The sequence below is a fragment of the Protobothrops mucrosquamatus genome, unplaced genomic scaffold (genome assembly GCF_001527695.2).
Source record: "Protobothrops mucrosquamatus isolate PMUCROS unplaced genomic scaffold, P.Mucros_1.0 scaffold351, whole genome shotgun sequence".
NCBI classification, from domain to species: domain Eukaryota; kingdom Metazoa; phylum Chordata; class Lepidosauria; order Squamata; family Viperidae; genus Protobothrops; species Protobothrops mucrosquamatus.
This window is the reverse complement of record NW_015386686.1, coordinates 620,543-644,277: the sequence shown is the minus strand read 5'-3', so window position 1 is coordinate 644,277 and position 23,735 is coordinate 620,543. Positions and strand designations below refer to the sequence as shown.

At 35.6% G+C, this 23,735-nt stretch overlaps 2 protein-coding genes across 2 annotated transcripts in view; both read left to right on the top strand.

The window, feature by feature from the left end:
• The window catches only part of IPO9 (importin 9), a 39,030-nt gene extending 36,606 nt beyond the window's left edge, over positions 1–2,424 (top strand). Inside the window, exon 24 of the mRNA XM_015815586.1 lies at positions 1,041–2,424. Within this exon, the coding sequence (XP_015671072.1) occupies positions 1,041–1,151 (111 nt within the window). The 3' untranslated portion in view covers positions 1,152–2,424. The remainder of the gene's footprint in view (positions 1–1,040) is intronic.
• Positions 2,425–4,708: 2,284 nt separating this feature from the next.
• LZTR1 (leucine zipper like transcription regulator 1) overlaps positions 4,709–23,735 on the top strand; it is a 24,233-nt gene continuing 5,206 nt past the window's right edge. The window contains exons 1-17 of the mRNA XM_015815577.1: positions 4,709–4,910; positions 5,051–5,113; positions 6,916–6,972; positions 8,043–8,122; positions 8,555–8,663; positions 9,584–9,667; positions 10,570–10,627; positions 11,134–11,273; positions 12,664–12,865; positions 13,647–13,757; positions 14,728–14,820; positions 16,300–16,395; positions 17,184–17,367; positions 20,103–20,272; positions 21,069–21,225; positions 22,666–22,792; positions 23,303–23,452. Coding sequence (XP_015671063.1) covers positions 4,744–4,910; positions 5,051–5,113; positions 6,916–6,972; positions 8,043–8,122; positions 8,555–8,663; positions 9,584–9,667; positions 10,570–10,627; positions 11,134–11,273; positions 12,664–12,865; positions 13,647–13,757; positions 14,728–14,820; positions 16,300–16,395; positions 17,184–17,367; positions 20,103–20,272; positions 21,069–21,225; positions 22,666–22,792; positions 23,303–23,452 — 2,048 coding nt within the window. The 5' untranslated portion in view covers positions 4,709–4,743. The remainder of the gene's footprint in view (positions 4,911–5,050; positions 5,114–6,915; positions 6,973–8,042; positions 8,123–8,554; positions 8,664–9,583; positions 9,668–10,569; positions 10,628–11,133; positions 11,274–12,663; positions 12,866–13,646; positions 13,758–14,727; positions 14,821–16,299; positions 16,396–17,183; positions 17,368–20,102; positions 20,273–21,068; positions 21,226–22,665; positions 22,793–23,302; positions 23,453–23,735) is intronic.

The window sequence follows — 23,735 nt, the reverse complement described above, 5'->3', positions numbered from 1 at the left end:
CAAATAGGACATCATAGCAGTGTTCTAGTAAATGATTTGGAAAGAGAATCCAGAAAAAAAAACACATGAACAAGAAAATATCTTGTTATTCATGACTTGCCTCCAAGAACAATACTATGGAAAAGAATTTTCCATTCCCTATATAAATTAACCAGAAATAAGTGTTCTTCTGAAATGTAATCTTTCTTTGAATTACAACAGGAAATAGACTAACAGTTAACATTATTCCAAAGCTGATGAGATTGATCTCTTGACACCATAGTTTTCGTACACACATGACTGAAATTAAAGCTATAATCCTGGGCACAATTTGAACTGAGTTTCTAATGAAATTCAGAATAAATATGCTTTGCATTACAGATAGTCCTCAATTTACAACAGTTCATTTAGTGACTGTTCAAAGTTACAACAGCACTGGAAAAATGATGTATAACTGTTTTTCACACTAAAGACTGTTGCAGCATCCTCATGGTCACATGATCAAAATTCAGATGCTTGGCAGCTGACTCATATTTATCATGTTTGCAGTGTCCCAGGGTCATGTGATCAACTTTTGTGACCTTCTGACAGGCAAAGTCAATGGGGAAACCAGATTCACTTAACAACTGGGTTTCTAATTTAACAACTGCAGCGATTCACTTAACAACTGTGGTAAGAAAAGTTGTAAAATGGAGTGAAATTCACTTAACAAATGTATCACTTAGCAGCATAAATTTTGGGCTTAATTGCGGTCGAAAGTAAAGGACTACCTGTATTGAATAAGCAGATATGCTGGTGATTGAGATTAGTCAATTAATCAATCAATTAACCTTAATCCCAAACTAAAAAAAAGTTTGTTGCAAAAATTCTGTAGTCATTCTTGAACAAATGTTAAACCCATATTTTGATTCTGCTTTGTAAGTTATTTCACAAATCCTTGACAACTTTAATAAAAACTACAACTCCATTACCCTGGATTAATGATGATTTTTTTCAATTAATTATTAACCATGTATTTCTCTTCTATTCAGGTATTAACAATGTATTTCTCTTTCTCCTAGGCTTATCTTACAGAATTTTTAAGCCAGTTTGCCCAGCAGCCTTGCTATGCAATGTTCTCAGACCATCTGAATGAAAATGAAAGAAGAGTTCTTCAGACCATTGGCATATAAATCCAGAGTATCTTGATAAAATCTAGGCAACATTTTCTGGTTTAGTTCACATTTTTGACCTAAACAGGGAATACTTCCTTTATTCACAAAATATTACAAATATGATTAATCTTTATTTGGAAGTACTGCTTGTGATTTAGAAGGCGACAAAAGGCAAATATGCATGGAGTTTCGCATATTGAATTCGCACAATGGGAACACTATTCTTCTGATAAACTTTCCAGTTTGGCTCTAAAAGGTTTTCCTCTACTGAAAAGGCACTTCACTGACAGTTTTACAGCACAGTTTAATGAAATGAGGAAGGAGCTGTTATCACTAGCTTGTTTATCTAGAAATTGGAAGTTTGTCCCGCTTCACACTTTTGTTACGCAGGGTATATTATCTTGATCTAACCAGATGACATTTTTTGATATAGACATTTGGAATGAAATGGAATCTGCTTGCAGTCCAATACTTTGAATTAAAACCTGAAAAATAAAAATGTTAACTTGTTTCCATTTATAGAAAACCCTTGGGGTTCTAACATTTCATAATTCTGTAATAAAACTATCATGAACCCATATTGAGCAGAATTGCTACATTAAAACTCAGTTCCTGTGGTTACTGATGACTTTTGTTTAGAAACCAAACTTTTTTATATGAACTGATTGTTTTTAACTTGTTTATTTACTTCTTGAATCCATTTCTCCAAAACTGTTTGCTTTGTTCACACAGGATTATACAACTGGCTAAACCATAGTTCACAAATTAGTAGAAATATTTTTTATAGGGTAGTAAAATTAATATTGCTGGTTACTCTAAAAATTAGGATACCAATGCATCTCCCAACACCTTTTTGCCTTTTTCTCCCTTTTATGGGAAATGAAATAAAAGTATTCAAACATAAATTGGTATTGTCTTTTTAAAATTCAGAAAAGAAAATGGTATCCACTTAGAATGCTGTATTTCTGTATAAATTTGGAATGCAACTTTCTGGTTAATGTGTAACATTAATTAATCTATGTTGATTTCAAACTGCTTGAAGTGTAATACTATAAGAAATTTATTTCTGTGAAATGCCAATTACATGAGTATTTCTGGCTCATCAAAAAGCTAGGACTTGCACAGAGTTACAGATAGTATATCCCTGACTTCCTTGAGAAAGATAATATGTATGAAAGTATCTAAGTATTTCCCTCGTATGAATGAAGTAAATCTAACAGAAACTAAATTTTAGCATACCATAAATTTAGTTCTAAGAAAGTTTCTTTAATGATTTCTGCTTTAGGATGTTTAATATAATTAAATTGCTAATATATTTTTATGTGGACATTGAATGAGAATTCTTGTCCATTATCACTTGAATTAGAACCCTTTTAGCTTGATTGGAAATGTTAGTTATAATGATAATTTAGAAATCCCCTTTTAACTTCAAACTAAATTTGGAATATTTTATTTTAGGCAAGTAATAATTTATCTGATGTGCTGATACTTTTTTTTTATAGGACATTTCCAAAAAACTATGACATAACTTATTAATTTTTTGTTTCTATTCTCTCAGCAAAATATTTGGTCAAATAGATAAAATAGATACCTTAAGCTTTTTTCGTCTCAAAGTGGACAACTTGGGAATTTGTAATGCAAAAGTCCAAGTATTATAAAATCTTTTCCATTTAAAATCGTCTGCCCTGTTATTCCCTAACTTTCAGGATTTCAAAAGTATATCCATAAATAACACCTATTTTAAATAAAAGAATAGTAAAAATAACTTTTCATCTTAGATCTGAAGTACATAAAAGTATATCTTTATTATGACATTAAAATCATTAAGGATAGCTGAACAAGTTTCATATTTATCATTTAACCTTACTAATATAAAAAATTCTTTTATTTATTAAGTACCTTTATTTACTAAAATGGACATAAGACTACCTCATTATTATTGCTATAATATATACTGGATACTTGAATAACTACATCAAACTTTAATCAAGAAAATGCAAGCAGCTTCCCCTTTTTTAAAATTAATAAACTATATTGTTTAAGGGAAATTCTTGATTTCATATACACAGAGCAAATATTTCATAAGATCAAAAGTAATTTTAGATACTATAAATGTACAAACATTGCCCTTTATTCTATATGCAAAGATCATACCTGTACATTTATGTGTTTAAATTATGAGAAAAAATGGCTGCTCCGTTCATAAGACTACATCATTGATTCAGGTGATCAAGAAACAACTATTTAACTATCTGTTTCTACATACCCAGTAAAGTGAAACTCCCCAGCTCTTTGAGTATTTGGTTGTCTTTTACATGTACTTTGTAACTTGATGCCTTGTCAGTTTCCTATGCTGCTAATTGAGTTGTCATATTAAAACAATTTGTGGGTGAATACATTTATTCCTTCTGAGTTCTATAGTGCTTCTGAGTTGAGAAGTCTGCAATTTTTGTCCCATAGGTTGTTTCATGCATAAATAGACTTTTAAGGATAGCTGTGTATAAAGTCTTTATATAAAATAAAAGTATCTACAGAATGTATACTTAAAATAAGATGATTTGACAGCTATCAGTAAGGATCAAGACTAGCTTACAGACCTATATAGAAAAATATAAGTATGTAAGCAAACAGCACAATATTGATTGCAACGTCTAGTGTCAACTTGGTTTTTATCACTTTCTGCCCTATTTTATTCATAGTTTTACTTTACTACTGTTAGATGAAAAACATTCCTGGGAAAACATATCCTTGGGCATATATACCTTATTGATACAAAATATGAAATTCTTGAATGTACATTTTTTGAGAATTATCAAGGGTTCTAGCAAATCCCATCTTGTTTTCTTGAAGAAAGTTACACAAATAATAATAATAAAGTTTGAAGGGATCTTGGAGGTATGGACACTTAAGTGCGTGTCCATGCTGAATACATTCACCATACTTTGTAGTGAAAAGTAGTAGGCACTCGTGTTGTAAAAAAAATGTAGAGGAAGACAGATCAGTCAAAACTAATAGATAAATTAATTATCTTACTTTTGATCATTCCCTTTAATTTCTGTTCAAATTGTCCTTTAATTGCCTTCAATTGAAAAGGCAAACAATAGTTGCTTAACTAAGTTTGATGTCTTTTCACATTCAACATGGTCTTTGACATCTTTTAGAAAAGTTGAGAAACTGAATTGTTTCTAATGGCTTATAGTTTTCCCCCTCCTGTTTAACAAAATGCTATGTCTTAATTAATATTGAAATGACTGATCATTACTTTATACGTTCATCCTAGGCTGCCTGAATCACAATTTTAATATATAGTTCACAAGCTTTTTTTTTTTTTGTCTTGAACGTTTGGCTGCCGTTGCCACGTTACAGCATAATTGAAACACGTACTTCGAAAGAGTGTATGCGACTCAATGATCAGAACCATGTATAGTTCGAATACAAGCTATAAAATGAAATGATCACCCTTGAAAATGCTACTCCAGGAAGCATGTGGCATGCTGGGAATTGTAGTCGGATTTCCGAATAAGAAACGGTCTCGGCGGGACCGTGGGATGTCGGGAATTGTAGTCGACGTTCGGTCTTGGTCGATGTCTTCGGCAGCAAAAGCCGGGCCATGGCGGCTGAGGCCAACTCTGGCGGGCGGTCCAAGGTGGCGCCCAGCGTAGATTTTGATCATAGCTGCTCCGACAGTGTCGAATACCTGACTTTGAACTTCGGGCCTTTCGAGACGGTGCACCGGTGGCGCCGCCTCCCGCCCTGCGATGAGTTCGTCGGGGCTCGGTGAGGCGTCTCTGGGGTCTGCGGGGGGCTCGGCTTGGTGTGGGGCTGAACAACGTGTAGGAGCCACCGACGAAATGCCGGACCGGAGGTCGGTTTAGGGAAGGGATGTAAACCGAGGTTGTCTTCTCTTTTCTTTCCAGTCGTAGCAAGCACACCGTGGTCGCTTATCGAGATGCCATCTACGTCTTTGGTGGGGATAACGGGTGAGTCTCCCTACGTTCCTCCCTTTGGTTGTAGCCCATCCTGTCCCTCCACGCAAAACAAATGCTGGCTCCTTTTGCGCTTCCCCGCTCCCTAACATGGCTGGCTTTAATAAGAGCACACATAGTTTTTCCCAGACAAGGTTTTCTAAAGATGAGGATGCAGAGATTGTGATGGGAGTAAGAAGGATTATTTAGGAAATAATGTCCATTATGCAATTCTTACCGTGAGAAAGAAAAGAAAGAAGCAAAGGAAACTGGAATGTTTACAGTGATGGAGGTTCCTCTTAAATATTGCCTGTCATGAAAATATTGCTAGGCAGAGCACTTTCTTTTCTCACTGCATATTAAAAAAAAAAAGAGTGTGGGCATAAAAAGGCAAACTGGACTTGAGTAATTTGCAAGAGTATTTCTAACCACTTAAAACTGGGATGGGAATCTCTGGATCCTCTGGCTACAGAATCCCAAAGGATTTCATGAGGCAACTGGACCTTCTTGTTTTTCTTTGAAGACCTGGATGACTGAGAATCTCCATAGACATCTGGGTGCAGAGGTTTCTCTCCCCTGTTTGAGATGTGTTAGCTCCATTTTGCCTGCTCCATGACTTTCTCTTTAGGAAAACACTTAAGGGGCCAAAGGCAGTGATGATCGCCTTGGAATGCCTAACTCTCTTCCCTTGAAGAGTGCCATGGAGTACCAAAAGTAATGAGTACAACTATAAGCCTCCTGGCTTTTCCTTCCACCTTCCCCCCAATCTTTCTCCTCAAGAAAAGACTGGGACAAACCATCTCACTTTAATGTGACTCTATATGCAGCTTGCAGTAAAATACATAAAATGCACAATATGAAAAATAAACCAGTCATCCACACAGCCACTAGACAGGCTCTATCATGCCCAGGGCCCAGGTTTTAGGCACAGGAACCAAGTTTTCAAGGTCTTGAAAAAATGTGAATATAATTCAACTGACTGGAAATTGTGATCATATCCAATATATCGATGTAATATGTAAGCTAAAAATTGTGACAGGAATATCCAAGACGGTCAGTCAGTCTAGTAGAATATGAACAGTCTATCTGTCTGAGTTTCCACTTAAATTGGAAATGTCTCCATTCAACATGACAGTAATAGATCTTTAGCTAGAATATATATTTTGTTTCAGAAAATGCATGCTTAAGGATTTACCAACATATATAAAATTTCTGAGGTCATCCCTATGGGAAGGGACAGTGCAATAGCAATTTTATTTGCATCTACTTTGAATATGCTTTACTTTGTCTAGTGCACAGTGATTGCTTTTATGATTGCTGTAAAAATAATTCCTATATAATTTGCAAATGAAAGAACTTTTGTTAGCCCTGAAAATATGACATTTGAAGATACTAAGATAAATTTTAATAAAAAGGGGTTTATGTCATTCTACCATTACAGATTTCAAAGAAGGGAATTGTAGTGTTATTACCAAAAATGTATAGTCTTTACTGAGTCAGTATTGTGTCATTTTCAAACAAATTATTAAAAGCATAAATAAGACATTTGCTTGAGGCATTTACAAAACAAGTATGAACAAGCAAAGTTTTAAGTTATAAATATTTACGGTATTCTGTTTCCGTTATATTTATTTGTAAAATTTATCCTAATATAATTGTTAAAGAGGTTACTGTTTTTCATTTGATTTAAAAATGGTTAGAAACCAAATAATAAGTAGATTTTAGCTGAGTAAATTTCTTTCATCTATGAAGATTCTTTAATAATATTTTTGTGGCTTCTGAATATACATTTATATATTGCTTTCCTTACTTTGAAGAAAAACTATGTTGAATGACCTGTTAAGATTTGATGTGAAGGACTGTTCTTGGTGCAGGTACATTTCTATTTTTAATAAATGTCCCATATTACCAATATTTGAATGAATTAGAGCTTCTGAATATTTGATAAAATGAGAAATTATTTATTTTTCATGATGGCAATATACTTTATTGTTGTGTTCTGATTTGGAGTCAAAATAAGTTAAAGGCATGTTAGAAAGAGAAAAACAATTTTGAACTTTTAAAAAGATTTACAGAATGAGCATGTAACTTTAAATACATTTACTATAGTTTCTTGTAACTAAATATATTCAGGATTGTATGTTTTATAATAGTAAAATGATAAAATATACTATCACAGAATTTTATCAAGTGCCCAAATTTCTTCTGAACAAATATTTAAGATGTTCATAGATTATACAAGCAGGGGTGTCAAACTCGCAACGTCACGTGATGTGTCGCGACATATCGCGACTTTTTTGCCATTGCCGGCAATGGGATGGGCGCGGTGTCACTATAATGCATTCAGCCCACAGGCCGGCAGTTTAACACCCCTGATATAGAGGAGCAATTACATATAACTGGCAAATTCATAAAATATGTAAGAATGTTGCTAATTTAAATATGAAATACAGTGCTCTACCTACCTACCTACCTACCTACTTAACTATCTTATTCCTAGCCCAGTAAAATTATTTTAGTAGAGCTGGAAAACATGCAAAGCAAAGTATCTACACCTGTGCCCTTTTGTAGACAGTTGGAGGTGGCTTCCAAAGGAGCTACAGTCATTTGGAAAAAAGCACAACAGCTTTAATATTTTAAAAATATGTGCTTCATACAGACTGCCTTTCATCTTTCAAAAATATTATTAGTGTTGTTAATTGAAAATATTTCCTTTGTTCTTGGATGTAAATATAGGACCTCCAAAGAACTTTTTTGTTATATGGCAGGCAATCTGAAAACCCTTGCTGATCTATAATTGTTTTGTTTTGGCCACTTTTGCTATGAAAGACATTAACTTAAAAATACACACAATCAACATTTACATGTTTTTTCATTAAAGTACCATATTAATTAAATCTATTTTTTTTTATTTCAACGTACTGTTGTGTGTTGTCCTGCATAGGGCTTTTACTACTGGGACCCCACCAGCACCAAGGTATCACCATTCAGCAGTAGTTTATGGAAGCAGCATGTTTGTATTTGGTGAGTTATCTGAACACTAAATCGGGTTCTATGCATAATTTGGAATATTGGTGAATTAACATGAGGAGTTAACAACAAACGTATATAGCACTGACAAAAAATAATTGATAAATGTTATCATTGAATACTTTCATGAATGTCAATAAGGTCTGAAAACAATATGGAACAAGATAAGCTTAAAAACTGACAGTAGGAAAACAGTGCAGGAATCAGACATAATGCAAAACATACCAGTAAATAAAAAATCAGTATAAGTTAACACAATATAGACATGACAAGTTCTGAATATCATGTATGTTTTTATGAACTATAAAAGCATTAATTGGTTTGCTTTTGGTAACTATATTTGGTAACTATATTTATTGCCCTGTTGTAAGTAATAACTTATAAAATTATGCAAACTGTCTCTTTTATAATAACATTATTATGTAGGTGGCTACACTGGAGATATATATTCCAATTCCAACCTGAAGAACAAAAATGATCTTTTTGAATATAAACTTGCAACAGGCCAATGGACTGAATGGAAGATTGAAGGAAGGTAAGAGTGTATGTATTACTACATAAACCTGTAAAAAGTATAGAACAGCACTCAGAGTAGTAATTTTGTATATAATTATGAAGGCTGCAAAGTGTCTAGAGATTTCAAAATTTTGGCCTTGTCAGTTGATAAACAGTAATAACATTAAACTCACTATGGTAGCAGTCTTTCAATTCTTTTGCCCCCCCCCCCCAAAAAAAAAAAAAAATCAGTAAAAGGCAGGAATCAGTGACTGGTTTTGCAGATAATGCTAAATAAAGAACAATTGCTTTTATTTAGTCAGGATCCCAAATCAAACTAAAACTAAAAAAAAAAAATAGGCTGTTAAAATGTGCCAGCTCTTGATTTAGGTAAACCTAAAACCTTGCTTCTATATTTGACTTCAGTAATGTAGAAAGAAAAACATTCAATTAACTGTTGCTTTTTTTTCTTGACAAGCAACTGTAACTGAATTACACTTTGCTTAGCCTGAGGAAGGATCTGAAGTTTTTAATGTGTTGGTTTGTTTCTGCTCTCATTAAACTACAAGTACCAAAATCTAGAGATCTAAATTATTTATTCATCCATCTATCTCTCCATCCATCCAAAGCAATTCTGGCCAGCTAACATAAAATTAGAAGAATAGTAAGGTAAAACAGGTAAAACATATCAAATCTAATACATAGCATCATCAAATCTAATACATAGCATCCAGATCAGAGATATTATGTAGGTTTGCCCAAACTTATTGTATTCCAGTAAAAAGTTCTTGTAGCATGTAGCCAAAAAAGTATATGGTGTTCTGTACTAAACTTAGCTATTCCCCAAATAGTTACATTTTGATAGTATTCATTCATTTAGGTATGTAATAATCAGCCTTTTATCATGCTTGTGTAATTGTATTAGCAGTTAAGGTACTAGTAAATTTGTCTTTATTTTAGATTACCAGTTGCCCGGTCAGCTCATGGTGCAACCGTCTATAGTGATAAACTGTGGATCTTTGCAGGATATGATGGAAATGCACGGTAAGATACATTATTTGTCTGAGGCTATGATTATTTTTATTAATAATTATAAAACCATTCATTTTTAAGACTCTTGATATGATAGGATAAAGATAGATTTACTTACATGCCTTTATTAGTATTTTAATTTACTGTTGTTTTATTATGATATTCAGAAACTGATAATTAAGGCCTAATCTGTTTGCAATTTATCAAGGAATTTAAATGAAATAAATTATATAAACTTTGTTGTTCTAACATATCTTTCTTCATTGGAAAAATTTGTTTCCATTTTCTGGAACCTCTCTTCTCGAGAAAATTAATTAGTAATAATATATAATATGTAGCCAAAGTTATTTCTAAAGACTATAATAAATTCTTTACTGTCTCCCCAACTTCTGATAGTTGCTTGTCTCTCCAGTATAATTCTTTCCTAATCCAAAAGAAATTCTCGGAGGGTTATTAAAAATATAGATAATTGAATTTTAAATGTTTGAACATATTTTAGGAGTTTGGAATCAATTCCTTACATTAAAAAATAGAACCTCTTTCAAAAAGCTCCTTCAGATTTTCCATGGATTAATTTCCCTGTACGGGAGAGAAGATGGGAAATAATCTTTGACACAAAATCCAGGCGTTATGTCTTGGAACTAAGGCTATCACAATTGCTTATAGTGAAGATGAATGACAGGGATTATAGGCTGCACATTGTACTCCTTTTGGCCCCCAAATCCCACAGTTTCCTTGGGATTACTGAAGTTTGGCTTTTGTCATTTTGAGCTGTTAGGGAACTTGTAATGTATATTCAGTTCTAATATCTCTTAGGGCCTTGGATTGGAAATTTTCCCTCAGATAAAATAGATTGTGCTGTTATTGTTACATTCCTAAAAGTATATTAAAAGGTGTATTTTCCTTCAATACAGATTAAATGATATGTGGACTATTAATTTACAAGACAGAGATTTAACGTGTTGGGAAGAGGTAAGAAAACTGACTATTAATATTTTAATATTGTTAAATATTGAGTTAAAATATAATTCCTCAGTGAGAGTTGAGGTTAATCTAATTGGAGATGGATGGGAGAGAGGGAAATAGATATTTCTAATTCAACAATTGTCACTATTTTCGAAACACATTTGAACAAAGTATTGGCTGTGTAGTGCTAACTGTGTGCAATTCTTTATATTTAAAATATATTGTTCCTGCTGGATTTTAACCTAGGGTAACTAAGATTGAAATCCTTATTTTTAGGCATAGGCTTATTAAATGTATTTTTACTTTTGGCAAGGGTACACAGATATGTAACCCATGTAGTTGAGCTTTCAGTACCTGGATTTAAAAAGTTTAGTTCCTGTTTATTTTTTGATAGTATGAACAAATCACAATACATTTCAGTCTTCAAAGTAACAATGATTCTATAATATATAGATCTAGAGAAATACTGAGATTGCAGGTTTCAACACAAGACATTTGCAATTTATTTTCAGATTAAACAGACTGGTGAGATTCCCCCTTCATGCTGTAATTTTCCTGTAGCTGTCTGCAAAGAGAGGATGTTTGTTTTTTCTGGCCAGAGTGGAGCAAAGATTACCAATAACCTTTTCCAGTTCGAATTCAAAGAAAAAATGTATGTATGAAATATAACTGAGCAAAATCAAATAAGTTTATGAATGAGTATCATAGATATATCTATAGAAATGTTTACTGTAATTTAAATTCAGAAGTTCTTGAAAATTGATTTGGAAAGCATTCCTCTGATTTTATCTGATGTTGCCATCTTTTTATTCTAACATCTTTTTATTGTTGTAATGCCATTATGTTTTTATTTTTGTTCTATATCTTACATTATATTTTTTTTCTTTGTAATATGCCAAGAGTCATTTTTATTGCAGTAGCATAGAAATATGTCTAATAAATAAATACATTTCTATAAGGTATGCCAGGAGAAAATTGTCAGTTTTGAGGGAAATAAAGTTCAATGGAAACATTGAAGAAAATGCTACTGAAAATGAAAACCAGGAGAGGGCTCTGAGGTTTGTGTGCGTGTGCCTTCAATTTTGTTTTTGACTCCTGATGACTGCCTGGACAATCCCCTGCACTTTTCTTGGCAAGAGTTTTTGGAAGTAGCTTGCCATTGCTTTCTTCCTAGGGCAGTGATGGTGAACCTTTTAGAGACCGAGTGCCCAAATTGCAACCCAAAACCCACTTATGCATCGTCGAGTGCCGGGTGGGTGTGGCCCATTGGCTGGGCGTGGCCCATTGGCTGGGCATGGCCCATTGGCTGGGCATGGCCCATTGGCTGGGCATGGCCCATTGGCTGGGCGTGGCCGTGGTGGTAACGGCAGACTGGGTAGGACTAAAAAGTTCAATCAATCAATTTCAACTTTGCAAGATCTTTTTTTTTCCCGCGAGAAGTTGAAATTGACTGATTGAACCTTTTTTTTTTTGCACACGGCAGCGGAGGCCTAAAGCGAAAAGGTTTTATAAAACCCAGCTGAAGGCCTAGGACTCGGGCGATGGCGCACGTGCCCACAGAGAGGGCTCTGAGTGCTGCCTCTGGCACCTGTGCCATAGGTTCGCCACCACTGTCCTAGGGTGTGAGAGAGTGACAGGCCCAAGGTCGCCCATCTGCCTTTGTGCTTCTGTGGGACTAGAACTCAGTCTCCCAGCTTCCAGTCCAGTGGCTTAACTGCAATATCAAACTGGGTCACAGGAGTAGACTATAGAATTTAGTTTACTTGAAGTAATACTGATTACTTCTGTATTTCTGTTGTTATATATATTAAAGCAATAGACCTACATGGATTTAGCTTTACAGTTAATTATTATTCAAATATTTAATCATTATAATTTTATAATAATTATAAAATCATTATTATAATAATTTTCCTTTCTGTGAAGCGTGACAATTGTTGGAGGAGTTGTTGGGCCTGGATGTAGCTTAGTGTATTCCTGGTTTAGAAAATGAAACTCTAAAAATTCAATTAATAAATACTGTTTGTTTTTTAAAATATCAGTTGGACACGAATCCCTACCGAACACTTACTGCGGGGGTCTCCACCTCCTCCCCAAAGGAGATATGGTCACACAATGGTTGCTTTTGATCGCCATCTATATGTGTTTGGTGGTGCTGCAGACAATACATTGCCTAATGAACTTCATTGCTATGATGTTGACTCTCAGACATGGGAAGTTATCCATCCAAGTCCAGATAGTGAGGTAAGAATATAATTAATTGCCTTTAATTATCTTTGCAAAATCTCTGATTTAACAAATAGATTTCCTATATGAGAGAAAGAATTATAAGGAAAAAGAAATAATAAAAATAGTATAAATGCTGTTATTAAACATGGAACAAATTACCACTAGAATTGAAAAAAGATTATGTTACAGCTTAGGAAGGGAATAAAAGTATTCACTCAGGCCCTTTAACATTTTAGAGTTTTAATGCTGAATATGTTAAATTTTTAGTTTAGTTTTTTATGTCTTGTTTTAATGTTTGTTTTATTGCACTTTTGTAAGCTTCTCAGATCCATTAAGGAAATGGATGCTATCCAATGTGTGGAGTGTATATGTGTTTGATTGGGTCTGTTCCTGGATAAAAAGGGCATTTAAATCACAGCTAGACTATTGATGAGAGGTGGAGCATTGTGAAGTGGTAAACAAAGTGAGAGCTTCACCTATAGGGGATATATCTACTCTTTTCTTATGACTAGTAAGATATTAAGGGATCTGACAATTTTCCCTGTTTTTTTTTTACTGTATTAAAAAGACACTATCCTTTTAAAGTATGAACTAACCAGTAAATAGTATAACTATATGTGATAGTGGCTCATCATATGTGCTGTATTTCCCACACAGTTGTGTTGAATCTTAGGCCTTGAAAATTTGATTTTACAGCCAGAAAATATTAGTTACAGAGCACCAGTGAAGAAAATTGAGTTTGAGGTTGTGCACTGTAATATTTGTAAAGGGAATATTTTGCATTCTTTGTTTCTAGTTACCAACTGGAAGACTCTTCCATGCTGCAGCTGTTATCTGTGATGCCATGTATATCTTTGGCGGGACAGTGGACAATAACATCAGAAGTGGAGAAATGTATAGATTTCAGGTAATATATTGAAAGCATTGGTCATCAATTAATATAAAAAGATAAGGCTTATTACTTTAAATTTTAACAGTGAACAACTTTTAAAATATTTTTTAGTGTTTAGTATTTGCCTCATAGAAATAATAATAATAATAAATCAAATAATGTCAGCACTATTAATATTGTCTTCATAGAATTCTGTTTTGGAGCATTGCCCTTTGATCAGGAAGAGACTGCTACACCTTATATTGAGTTGTAGGGAGATATAAAAATATTACAAATTCTTTTTTATGGAATATAATGGAAATGTTTCCTTCTATCTTTAGCTAGTTGAGATCTGATGCACAGGTTGAGAGCAATGTTAACTTTTCACAGAAACAAGTTAAAGTGTAAAGTTATTACACTAAGGAAGCATCAAGATCTAGCAGAGTTATTTTCATTCACAGAAATTTAGAATCCAGCTGATGTGATTTCATATTTGAACTTGTGTTCTCCCACCACTTTTCAGACCATTTTTCTTTTTGTGTAAAATTGAGTAGTTTCTGACATTGCAAGCTCTCTAATTTTATTCCTGGGTCTTCTGAACAGTTTGTACTGTAAATTTCTAATATTTCATATATATAGGTTTTCCATGTAGAGTTGCCTCCTTATGGTTGTGTTTCAAGAAACCACCTACACTACTATTTCCTTTCCTTTATCTTATCTCATACCATTAGTTTCTTTCTTATACTATTTATTGCCCATTTTCTGTATTCTGCATAACATTTCCTGTAGGCATAAATTAATTAGGTTAAAGTTTTTCATTCTAATATTTCTTATGAAAATGCTGTAGAGCAAATGGAGTTAAATCTTCTAAATAATGAAGCATTATATTGGTTCAATGACATAAAAAGTTAATAACACTTATGTAATCTGTTCATGCCAAACTATGATTCGTAGCAATAAAACTTCCCATTTCAGATTGTAACATAGCAATAACTCTTGATTTCAGTTTTCTTGTTATCCAAAATGTACTTTACATGATGACTATGGAAGACTATGGGAAAACAGGCAGTTCAGTGATCTAGAATTTGTACTTGGGGAGGTAAGTGAATTCTAATAACATGACTGAAAAGATTTTTCCACAGTAAATATATGTTTACATGATCCATTATCTATATACTATGTACTTTGTTTGTTATTTGTCAATATGGTTGTATTAACTGCTGATAAGGGGCTTGAAAAGATTTCCAGAGGCCATGCTGTGTTTGATTTCCCTATTATTTTGATAAAGAAAAGTTGCACTGTACTTAGTCTATGCAAGTGTGTAATAACATTGGAGAGCAAGAACGAATTGGTGGTATAAATTCCAGTGTGATATAGAAACATAAAGTCAGTGTTGATATTTAATCTTAGAGATCACCTACAAGTTCTTGATCAGTGTAAGATTTATCATGCAAAATGTTACAATGGCATACCAAACAGACAGACTTCTAATTTCTGCTAAAATGCATGTAGTGAACCTGAGTTCACAACTAAAACAGTCTGTTCTATTTCTTCACAGCTCCTGTGATCCCCAACCTTTGCGGCTTGGCAGCCTGGCTGGGAGGAAGAGCAGGCCAGTGCACACGTGTGCACAGCTCAACATGTGCGAGTGTCAGGCTGACGGCATATGCATGCGCATACAGCTCAACTTATGCAAGTTGAGCTATGTGCATGTGTACATACGTTGACCCGATGCTTGTGCAAGTTGAGCTGCATGCGCACATGCGTGCTGGCCCGCTGTTTGCGTGGCCCAGGGGTTGGGGATCCCTGTATTAGGGAATTTCTTCTAATGCTTAAAAGAAAGCTGAGAAAGTGAAAAATGTGTTTTATTGTCATCTCTGCTTTTGAGACATGAACAAACAGCTAAAGACAGCGGTTTTCAGAACCTTAAGAACAGATACTTCTCCAGTGCCAATATAGTTATTATCAGTCTTGATTCCAGAAGAATGTCAATGAGATAGTTACTCCTTATATACATACCATAGATGAACTGTCTTATTGGTTTGCTATATACTCTCAGCCTATATAGTACTCATTTCCTTGGCTTTGTAATATCTGTTCATCCACAGATGAAATTCAAAAAGTGAATTTTTCTTTCAGCCCCTATCCATAATTATCAGAGAACATAAAGAAAAGCAAATTGCTTCTCTATATGTTTAGAGTTCAAGTGGTTTTATGTTCACACAGGCTACTGCATTGCAGGTTTTTATTCATCATTTCTCTAGTTTGCTTCAATTTTATTGGTGCTGTATTAGATGAGAACTGAATAGAATTAGTCCTCTTGAAAATAGGGAGAATACTCTTTCAGATTTTTTTCACAGTTGTAGAAGCTTCCTAAAATAGATCTTGTGCAGATACAGAACCTATATGAGTGACTGCCCAAATGACCATTCATAGTGAATTAATAATTGTAACCAGTCTTTTTCAATAAAAATAAACAATGTTTTTTACTCAAAAACTGGCTAAGAATTTTTTTAGGGTTCAGTGATCAGTAAAATCCTGCTATTCTTTTTCCATGCTGTCTCCTTATTGCTGACAGAAAGAAGAGAGGGTCCGAGGGCATACAGCTATTGTCACAGCTCGCTGTAAATGGCTCAGGAAGAAAATTACACAGGCAAAAGAAAGGCTGAAACAGGTATGATTTATTACAAATACTTATTGGATCCCTATTTTCCAATTTATCTTCTGGGGTAAATTAAGCCAACATGTAAATTGTTGAATGTTTAACCATAAAAATAAGTTAGAATAAATATGTTTGTTTGTAGCAATCGGCTCTCCTCTCCAAGAATAAGTCCATCAGGCCATTTGTTTGTGATTTGTTTATAGCAATATATTACTGTAACAAGCATACAACAAAGGATATTACTACTGGAATTAACTAGAGAACATTGCCATGGTTTAGCTAAAGTTTAAGGATTATGTTCTGTCATTAACTCCATTCACAGTATATTTTGATACATACTTAACTTGAAACAAATGGATAGGAGGGTCACAAGTCACTAATATTATTTAGGTATTAAGGAAAGAGCTGCAAATAGGTGCTTTCATGTTAAACTAGTCGAACCTGTCATATGATTAATCCAATGGCATTCAATTAAAAAGTAATCTAGAAGCGATGGGCGATTTCTTTTTTCAATACCTACAGCAGGATGTAACATTTGGGTAAATCTTAAAATATATACTGTCATTAGATTTAGTTTGCCATTTGTATTAGAATATACCTTAATTTTAATAACCAGGTAAAGCAAAAATAATGGCAAATTTATTTAGTACTTATGTACATGCAGGGCTATATAAACAACCGTGTAACTGCTTCATTTTGCAGCATTATTTGGCTTGACTTTTGTTTATTTATTTTTGTAAAGTTTAGATAAGCCTAACTTTTAGATAACCTTAGCCTTAACTTTTCCTTCTCTTTATTAGAAATCTAAGCAAGAGCTTGATGAGGAAGGACAAGAGATGCCCCAAAAGGAAATGGCAGGCAACAATGTAAAGATGGGTCGCCTACAGCCGCTGCTGGAAGTGACAATCCGGGAAGCAGAAGCTCAGCCCTTTGAAGTGCTCATGCAGTTCCTTTACACAGACAAAATCAAATACCCACGCAAAGGTAGAATAGTAGAATTGCTTCCTAAGAAAAGTAGTGCATATTTTCTCTGTCTCTTTCTGGAATTCATCTTTCTAAGAAAGAAAAAAAACAACTAACGTGACTAATGACAGAGGCTTAGGATACCTAAACCAGATGCAAATTTCATGTGATCGCCATCTGCAGCAAATTTTAATACGCTTATGCCTGTCTGTCGCAGAAAAGATCAGAATACAGCTGTGCTTCTGACGTGTTCCCAACATGATTTGTGAAACTTTGAGCAAAATGTGCATTAGAGATCCTCAGCAATCGGGGGTAATAGCTGCCCATGGAAAGGTGCCTTTTCCTAACATTACAAGAAATATTTGTAGGAAATATTTAAGAACCTTAAATTCTCAAAGTTCTTAAAAATATTTAAGAACCTCCAGCAGCAGACTGAATATTGAGGCTATGAATTCTCAGCTGAGATGTGTTGAGAATTTGTGCCTTTGAGCTTAAAGGGAGATGGAATACCAAGGAATAAGAAGAAGAAAAAGGAAAGAAAGGGGGAGCGCAATGTCTGTCCAGGAGATAATAAGCCAAGTGCTTTCCTATATTATACTCTTGAACAGGAAAAGCGTTTAGGTAAAGGCTTGAGCAAAGTAGTTATTTTATCACTTCTTATTATCCCTCCCTGTTTGTGTTCCCCAAGCAAGTAGCCTACTTACAGAGCAGAATTTTGTGATCAGATTTTTAAACAATAATTTTTAAAAGACTATATGCCAGTGATGGCGAACCTTTTAGAGACCGAGTGCCCCAAAACTGGCCCCGCCCCCGCTCCACCCCCTGCTCCATCCCCTGCTCCACCCCCTGCCCCGCCCCCCACCCCGTCGCCCACTCCACCTGCCCGCAGGGCCACTCACCGCCTCCAGGGCCCACCGTAGATCGCCCAGGCAGCCCAGCAGCTCCATGGCCACGCCTTCTTCCTGCGCCCCACAGCATCAACTGTGCAGGATGGGGCATGAGGGCAGAGTCTTGTCTACGCTGCCTGGCTGCCATGTCCTTGGCTGCGCTGCTCCGTGTGGGCCACGCTCAGGGGCGATTCTCCTCCGGGGAGGCTGCTGGTGAGGGAGTTGTGGGGGGAGGTGAGGCTGGGGCAATGGCACATGTGCCCACGGAGAGTGCTCCGAGTGCCGCCTCTGGGACGCGTGCCATAGGTTTGCCACCACTGCTATATGCAGTACCAGAACATGTGCTTTATAGGCCAGTGTTTCTAGATTAAGCTAGTAGCTGTCCAGCTTAAAGATTCATCTTGCAAGATCTTTATTGTGACCAGGAATCTAGAGAACTACTACTGATCAGAATAAAGATAGTGTTTGACTTACAACCATTTGTTTAATGGTGGTCCAGAATTACGCCTCAGAAAGGATGCTTTATGACCCACAAAACATTTCCAGATGTTGCAAAACGTTGCACCCTTATCCCCACAGTCACACGATCACAATCAGGATCCTTGGCAACCTGTTCGGACTTAAAACAAGTTGCCAAACTCCATGCGTTCATGTGATTGTCATCGGCAGTCTTCTCTGCTGACTTCCCTCTGGGGGTTGGCTGAAAGAGCTGCCTATCGAGAAAAGCTGAACTCCTTCGATGTGGTGCAGGAGCAGAGCTGAAGGAGATCCTTTCCAATGCCAGAGAGGAGCTGAAATCCTTTGGCAGGCAGATCTTTCAGCCAGCCCCCAGAGACAAGAGGGACCCAAAAATCCAAGAAGAGTTTAGAGAGAGCACCAAAAAATGCTGCAGTGCAGACCCTGGCCTCCGAGGGCCTCCACCACCCAATGAGATACCCTGTGCTACACTAATGACCTGCACTGTCATTTAATGACCACAACAGGGAATGCAGGGATTGTGGTCATTAAGTGAGGCAATTAGGTGAGTATTAATGACTGCCACAACTTAGAATTGTAATAGGCAGGTTCCATTGCAGTCAGGGTGATACAAATATCTCTTGTCTTCCACCGCAATGTTTTCATCTTTTTGTATTTTATTGCTCTGTATTGCATTTCTTAACATAAAGGAACATGCATGCTTTAATAGCATTTTAATATAGGCCTTTAGAGCAGGGATGTCAAACTCAATTTCATTGAGGGCCGCATCAGCATTGCGGTTGCCTTCGGGGGGGGCGGGGGTGCGTGGCCAGGGTGGGTGCAGCCTACTGGTAGGTGTGGCCTACTGGTGGGCATGGCCAGCTCTACATCGTTCGCGTCAAGGGTGCCTGTGGGTGCCTGGGCAGGAGTGGGACAGATCTGAGGGTCTCTGGCAGAAGGGGGTGGGACCGGAGCAAGCGCCGAGGCATGGTCCATTTCTTCATTCCTCACAAAGGGCGACACCTCCCCAGCATGCACCCAGGGGGCGTGGCCGACGCGGCAGGGGCTAGTTTCTCGTTGTTTCCAGATGGCCTTGTGGAGCTAAGACTGAATGCGTTTCAGCATAGATGGCCATCACAAAATTGTACATTGGCTCCCGGTCAGCCTGGGCCAGGGCCAAGGCAGCGGGGGCCATTCCCTCACTGTTTCCAGGATGGCTTCACAGGCCACATGAAACCACTTCGTGGGCCGCATCCGGCCCCCGGTCCTTGTGCTTGACATGTCTGCTTTAGAGCCTCATTATTGCAATATTAATATTGGGAATCAAATAATTTTCTTTCCTGCCTGCTTTCTCACCTGTCACATTCTTTGCAATATGTGCAATGAATTTATTTTTTTGTTATTGTTGCATAGGGCATGTGCAAGATGTTCTGCTCATCATGGATGTGTACAAGTTGGCACTTAACTTCAAACTATCCAGACTGGAACAACTCTGTGTCCAATACATTGAGGCTTCAGTAGATCTGCAGAATGTACTTGTTGTATGTGAAAATGCAAACAAACTTCAGCTGGATCAGCTGAAGGTAGGTTTTTGGGAAAATTATAGCCTGTGGTTAAAGCACTGGCTAGAAATCAGGAGTTTGTGAGTTATAGTTCTGCCTTGGGCACAAAGCCAGCAGCATGACCATGGGTCAGTCACTGACTGTTAGTGTTAGGAAGTAGGCAATGGCAAACCACTTCCAAGGTGGGTGGGTGTGTGCGCGTGTGTGTGCACATGCACGTGTGCGTGTAGAATTAATGAATTTTCATATATAAAACTGTTTCATTTTAAACTAACTTGAAAATTCTGGTACCAGGCCATCAATTTTCAAGTACTTTTCTTGAATGAAACCACCCATTCTTGCCTGTGTTTCAGCTTTTTTCCATTGTTCATGTATCTGTAAACTATGCAAACTTGAATTATTTAAGGAGATTTCAGCTCTATTGGAAAATAAAAAGTAAATGGACCTGATCCTATTGGTTAAATAAAATAGAAAAGTAGGTGTTGCAACTAAAGGAGAAGGTATGCAAGCCAATATTTTTCCTATGTAGAGAGACTCTGTTAAAGAACATTGGCAAGAATCAAAGGAAAAGAGCTGTGTAATTTCTGAATTTGAATCTTTCAGAATTAGCTTCTATAAATATTGCAGAGTTAACTGTAATGCTTGCAAAATCGATCATTTATACTTTACTATATTGTAGAATTTTTATTCTATTATATTGTAGAATTTTTCTACAATTGGTTGAAATTGTAGAAAAAAATGTTCCAAACATGATTTTTTTACAGTGTAGGGCTATGTATATGTACTCATATGCACACATATGCTTTTTGTTTTTTAGGAACACTGTCTGAATTTTGTGGTAAAAGAATCACACTTTAATCAGGTAATAATGATGAAAGAATTTGAACACCTTTCTTCATCTTTGATAGTAGAGATAGTACGAAGAAAACAGCAACCTCCATTTCGAACACATTCTGATCAGCCTCTTGATATTGGTAATGTACCTTCCATCCAAAATGAACTATTGTTTGCACGCTACAGTCTGTGTATAAATTATAGAAGTCTGGAGTACAAGATAGAATTAAAATCCATAAATGTTCAGTTTTCTTTATTTTACTTAAACTTTAGTATTCATTCTAAGATGTATTAAAACATCCACCCCTTTTTTCTACCTACTAAGATTTAGAATACTACTGGATTGGTTATTTCCTATTACAAACCTCTTTCTACAGAAGTAAAAATTGGAGGGTAATGACAGAGTCTATTTACTTGACTTAATGTCATGTCGACAAGACGTTTCAGATTCCTAAACAACATTCATTATATACTATAGGTAGTCCTCGACTTATGACCATAATTGACATCACAATTTTGGTCTCTAAGTGATGCAGTCATTAAGTGAGTCATCATGTGACCAGGCCTGATTTTACGTTACCGCAGTTGTTTAGCAAATCATGTGGCTGATAAGTGAATCATGCAGTTGTTAAGTGAATTTGACTTCCCCCATTGACTTTGCTTGTCGGAATCCGGCTGGGAAGGGTTAAGATGACTGCAAAACACTGCAACTGTTGTAAATGTGAGTTGCTTGCTAAGTGCCTGAATTGCAATCATGGGACTATAGGACCATAAATTTGAAGACATAACTCACTTTTTTCAGTGCCATCGAAACTTCAAACTGTCCTTAAAAATGGTAATAAGTTAAGGAATACCTGTAGTAGCACCTACATGTACATTGCTTGTCTAACTGCCTCTTATTGCTAAAACTGATAAGGTGTTCTCTTTAAATTTAAAGCCACAGCATTTTGCAGGGTGATAATGACAATCCTTCAGTCATTCTATAGGAGGAAAAAATGAAAATGTGTTTTTCATATCTCCAATTATATTTTCCAAGTATATGTGCTAATCTCTGACACTGCTGATTATGATCAGTTTGCTTGGAATGAAAAAAAGCTTATCACTATGAGAAGTAATTAATATTTTGCCAATTAAAAATTTTCAAACTTCCCCCAGGTATATCAGCTTTGTAACTCTACCGTGCAGTAATTCGTATCTGTTAACTATTTTCCTTAGCTAGTCAATTTGTTGTCTCAGAATTTAGAAAGAGTACAATAGCTTGTAGCTTACTTTGGCTTTAAAAAAACGGTTCAGGGAAACAGAAATTGAAAAAAAATCTTCCTGGTAGAAGGCAATTGCAAATCAGTTCTACATTGTTGCCAAGAAAACTACGTGAACATGTCTATAGTTAGTAACTTGACTTGGGGAATTTGGTACCTTAGATTATCAAATATTATAAAATTCCTATTGATCTTCCTATGGCATTATATTGCACTGAAAAGGTGGATACTGTACATAATTGCAAATCATTTCTAGCTGTTCTGGTATAATTAAGTCAATAATTTTTAACGTCTTGGGAAAATCTTTATGTTCCTGTGCAGGAACGTCATTGATTCAGGATATGAAAGCCTATTTGGAAGGTGCTGGTCTAGAATTCTGTGATATCATTCTACTATTAGATGGTCATCCAAGACCAGCTCATAAAGCTATTCTTGCAGCTCGCTCTAGGTATGTTTTACATTTTAATAATCCATTATATAAAATTATACAGATGTTAAAATATAATTTGTTATTCTGACTTCTTTTTATTGTAAGATAAAAATTAGGCGGAAGCTTGCATGATTCCCAGCTATTCTGAACAGAAGGAGACTTCAATATTTTGAATGCAGAACTTTTATTGATATATATATCAGGCTGCCCTCCTGTACCATACATTAAAAATACAGTGAAAAATAGAAATGTTTGATAAGAAATGTTGAATAATTTTATTTATTTAAATTTATTATTTATTCATCCATCCATTCATTCATGTTTCTGAACTTCCCATCTGTATGGGGAGTATGAATAATATTGTATAAAACCCTTGTAAGTTTAAAAACACTGTAAATTGGTTGCATTTGAGAAACAAAATTTTTAAAGAAGCATTTAAAAATGCTCCAGTATTTCATTCTCTTCCCTTTATTTTATTTGTTGAACAACCAACCAGTGACACAATTTGTTTCTTCCTTTTTCCCCCAGTTACTTTGAAGCCATGTTTCGTTCTTTTATGCCAGAAGATGGCCAAGTTAATATTTCAATTGGTGAGATGGTGCCAAGCAAACAAGCATTTGAATCTATGCTACGATATATTTATTATGGTGAAGTGAATATGCCTCCTGAAGACTCCCTGTATCCTTTATCTGGTTTAATATGTTACTCATGTTAGGTATTACAACAGAGATTCTCAGTGTTTTCTAGCTGAGGGCATACTCTTTCCATATGCCAGGGACTACAAACCAAAATGAGTGGTGCCAGGACAAAACCCACAGTAATTACAGGTACCGCTCATTTTGTACAACTCTGGATGCAGAATTATATACAGGTTAACTTATAATATTTGGTAATAAATATCCTGAATAGGGATTCTGTGAATCTTGTAGGATAGAATAGAAGAGGACAAATAAATACTTAC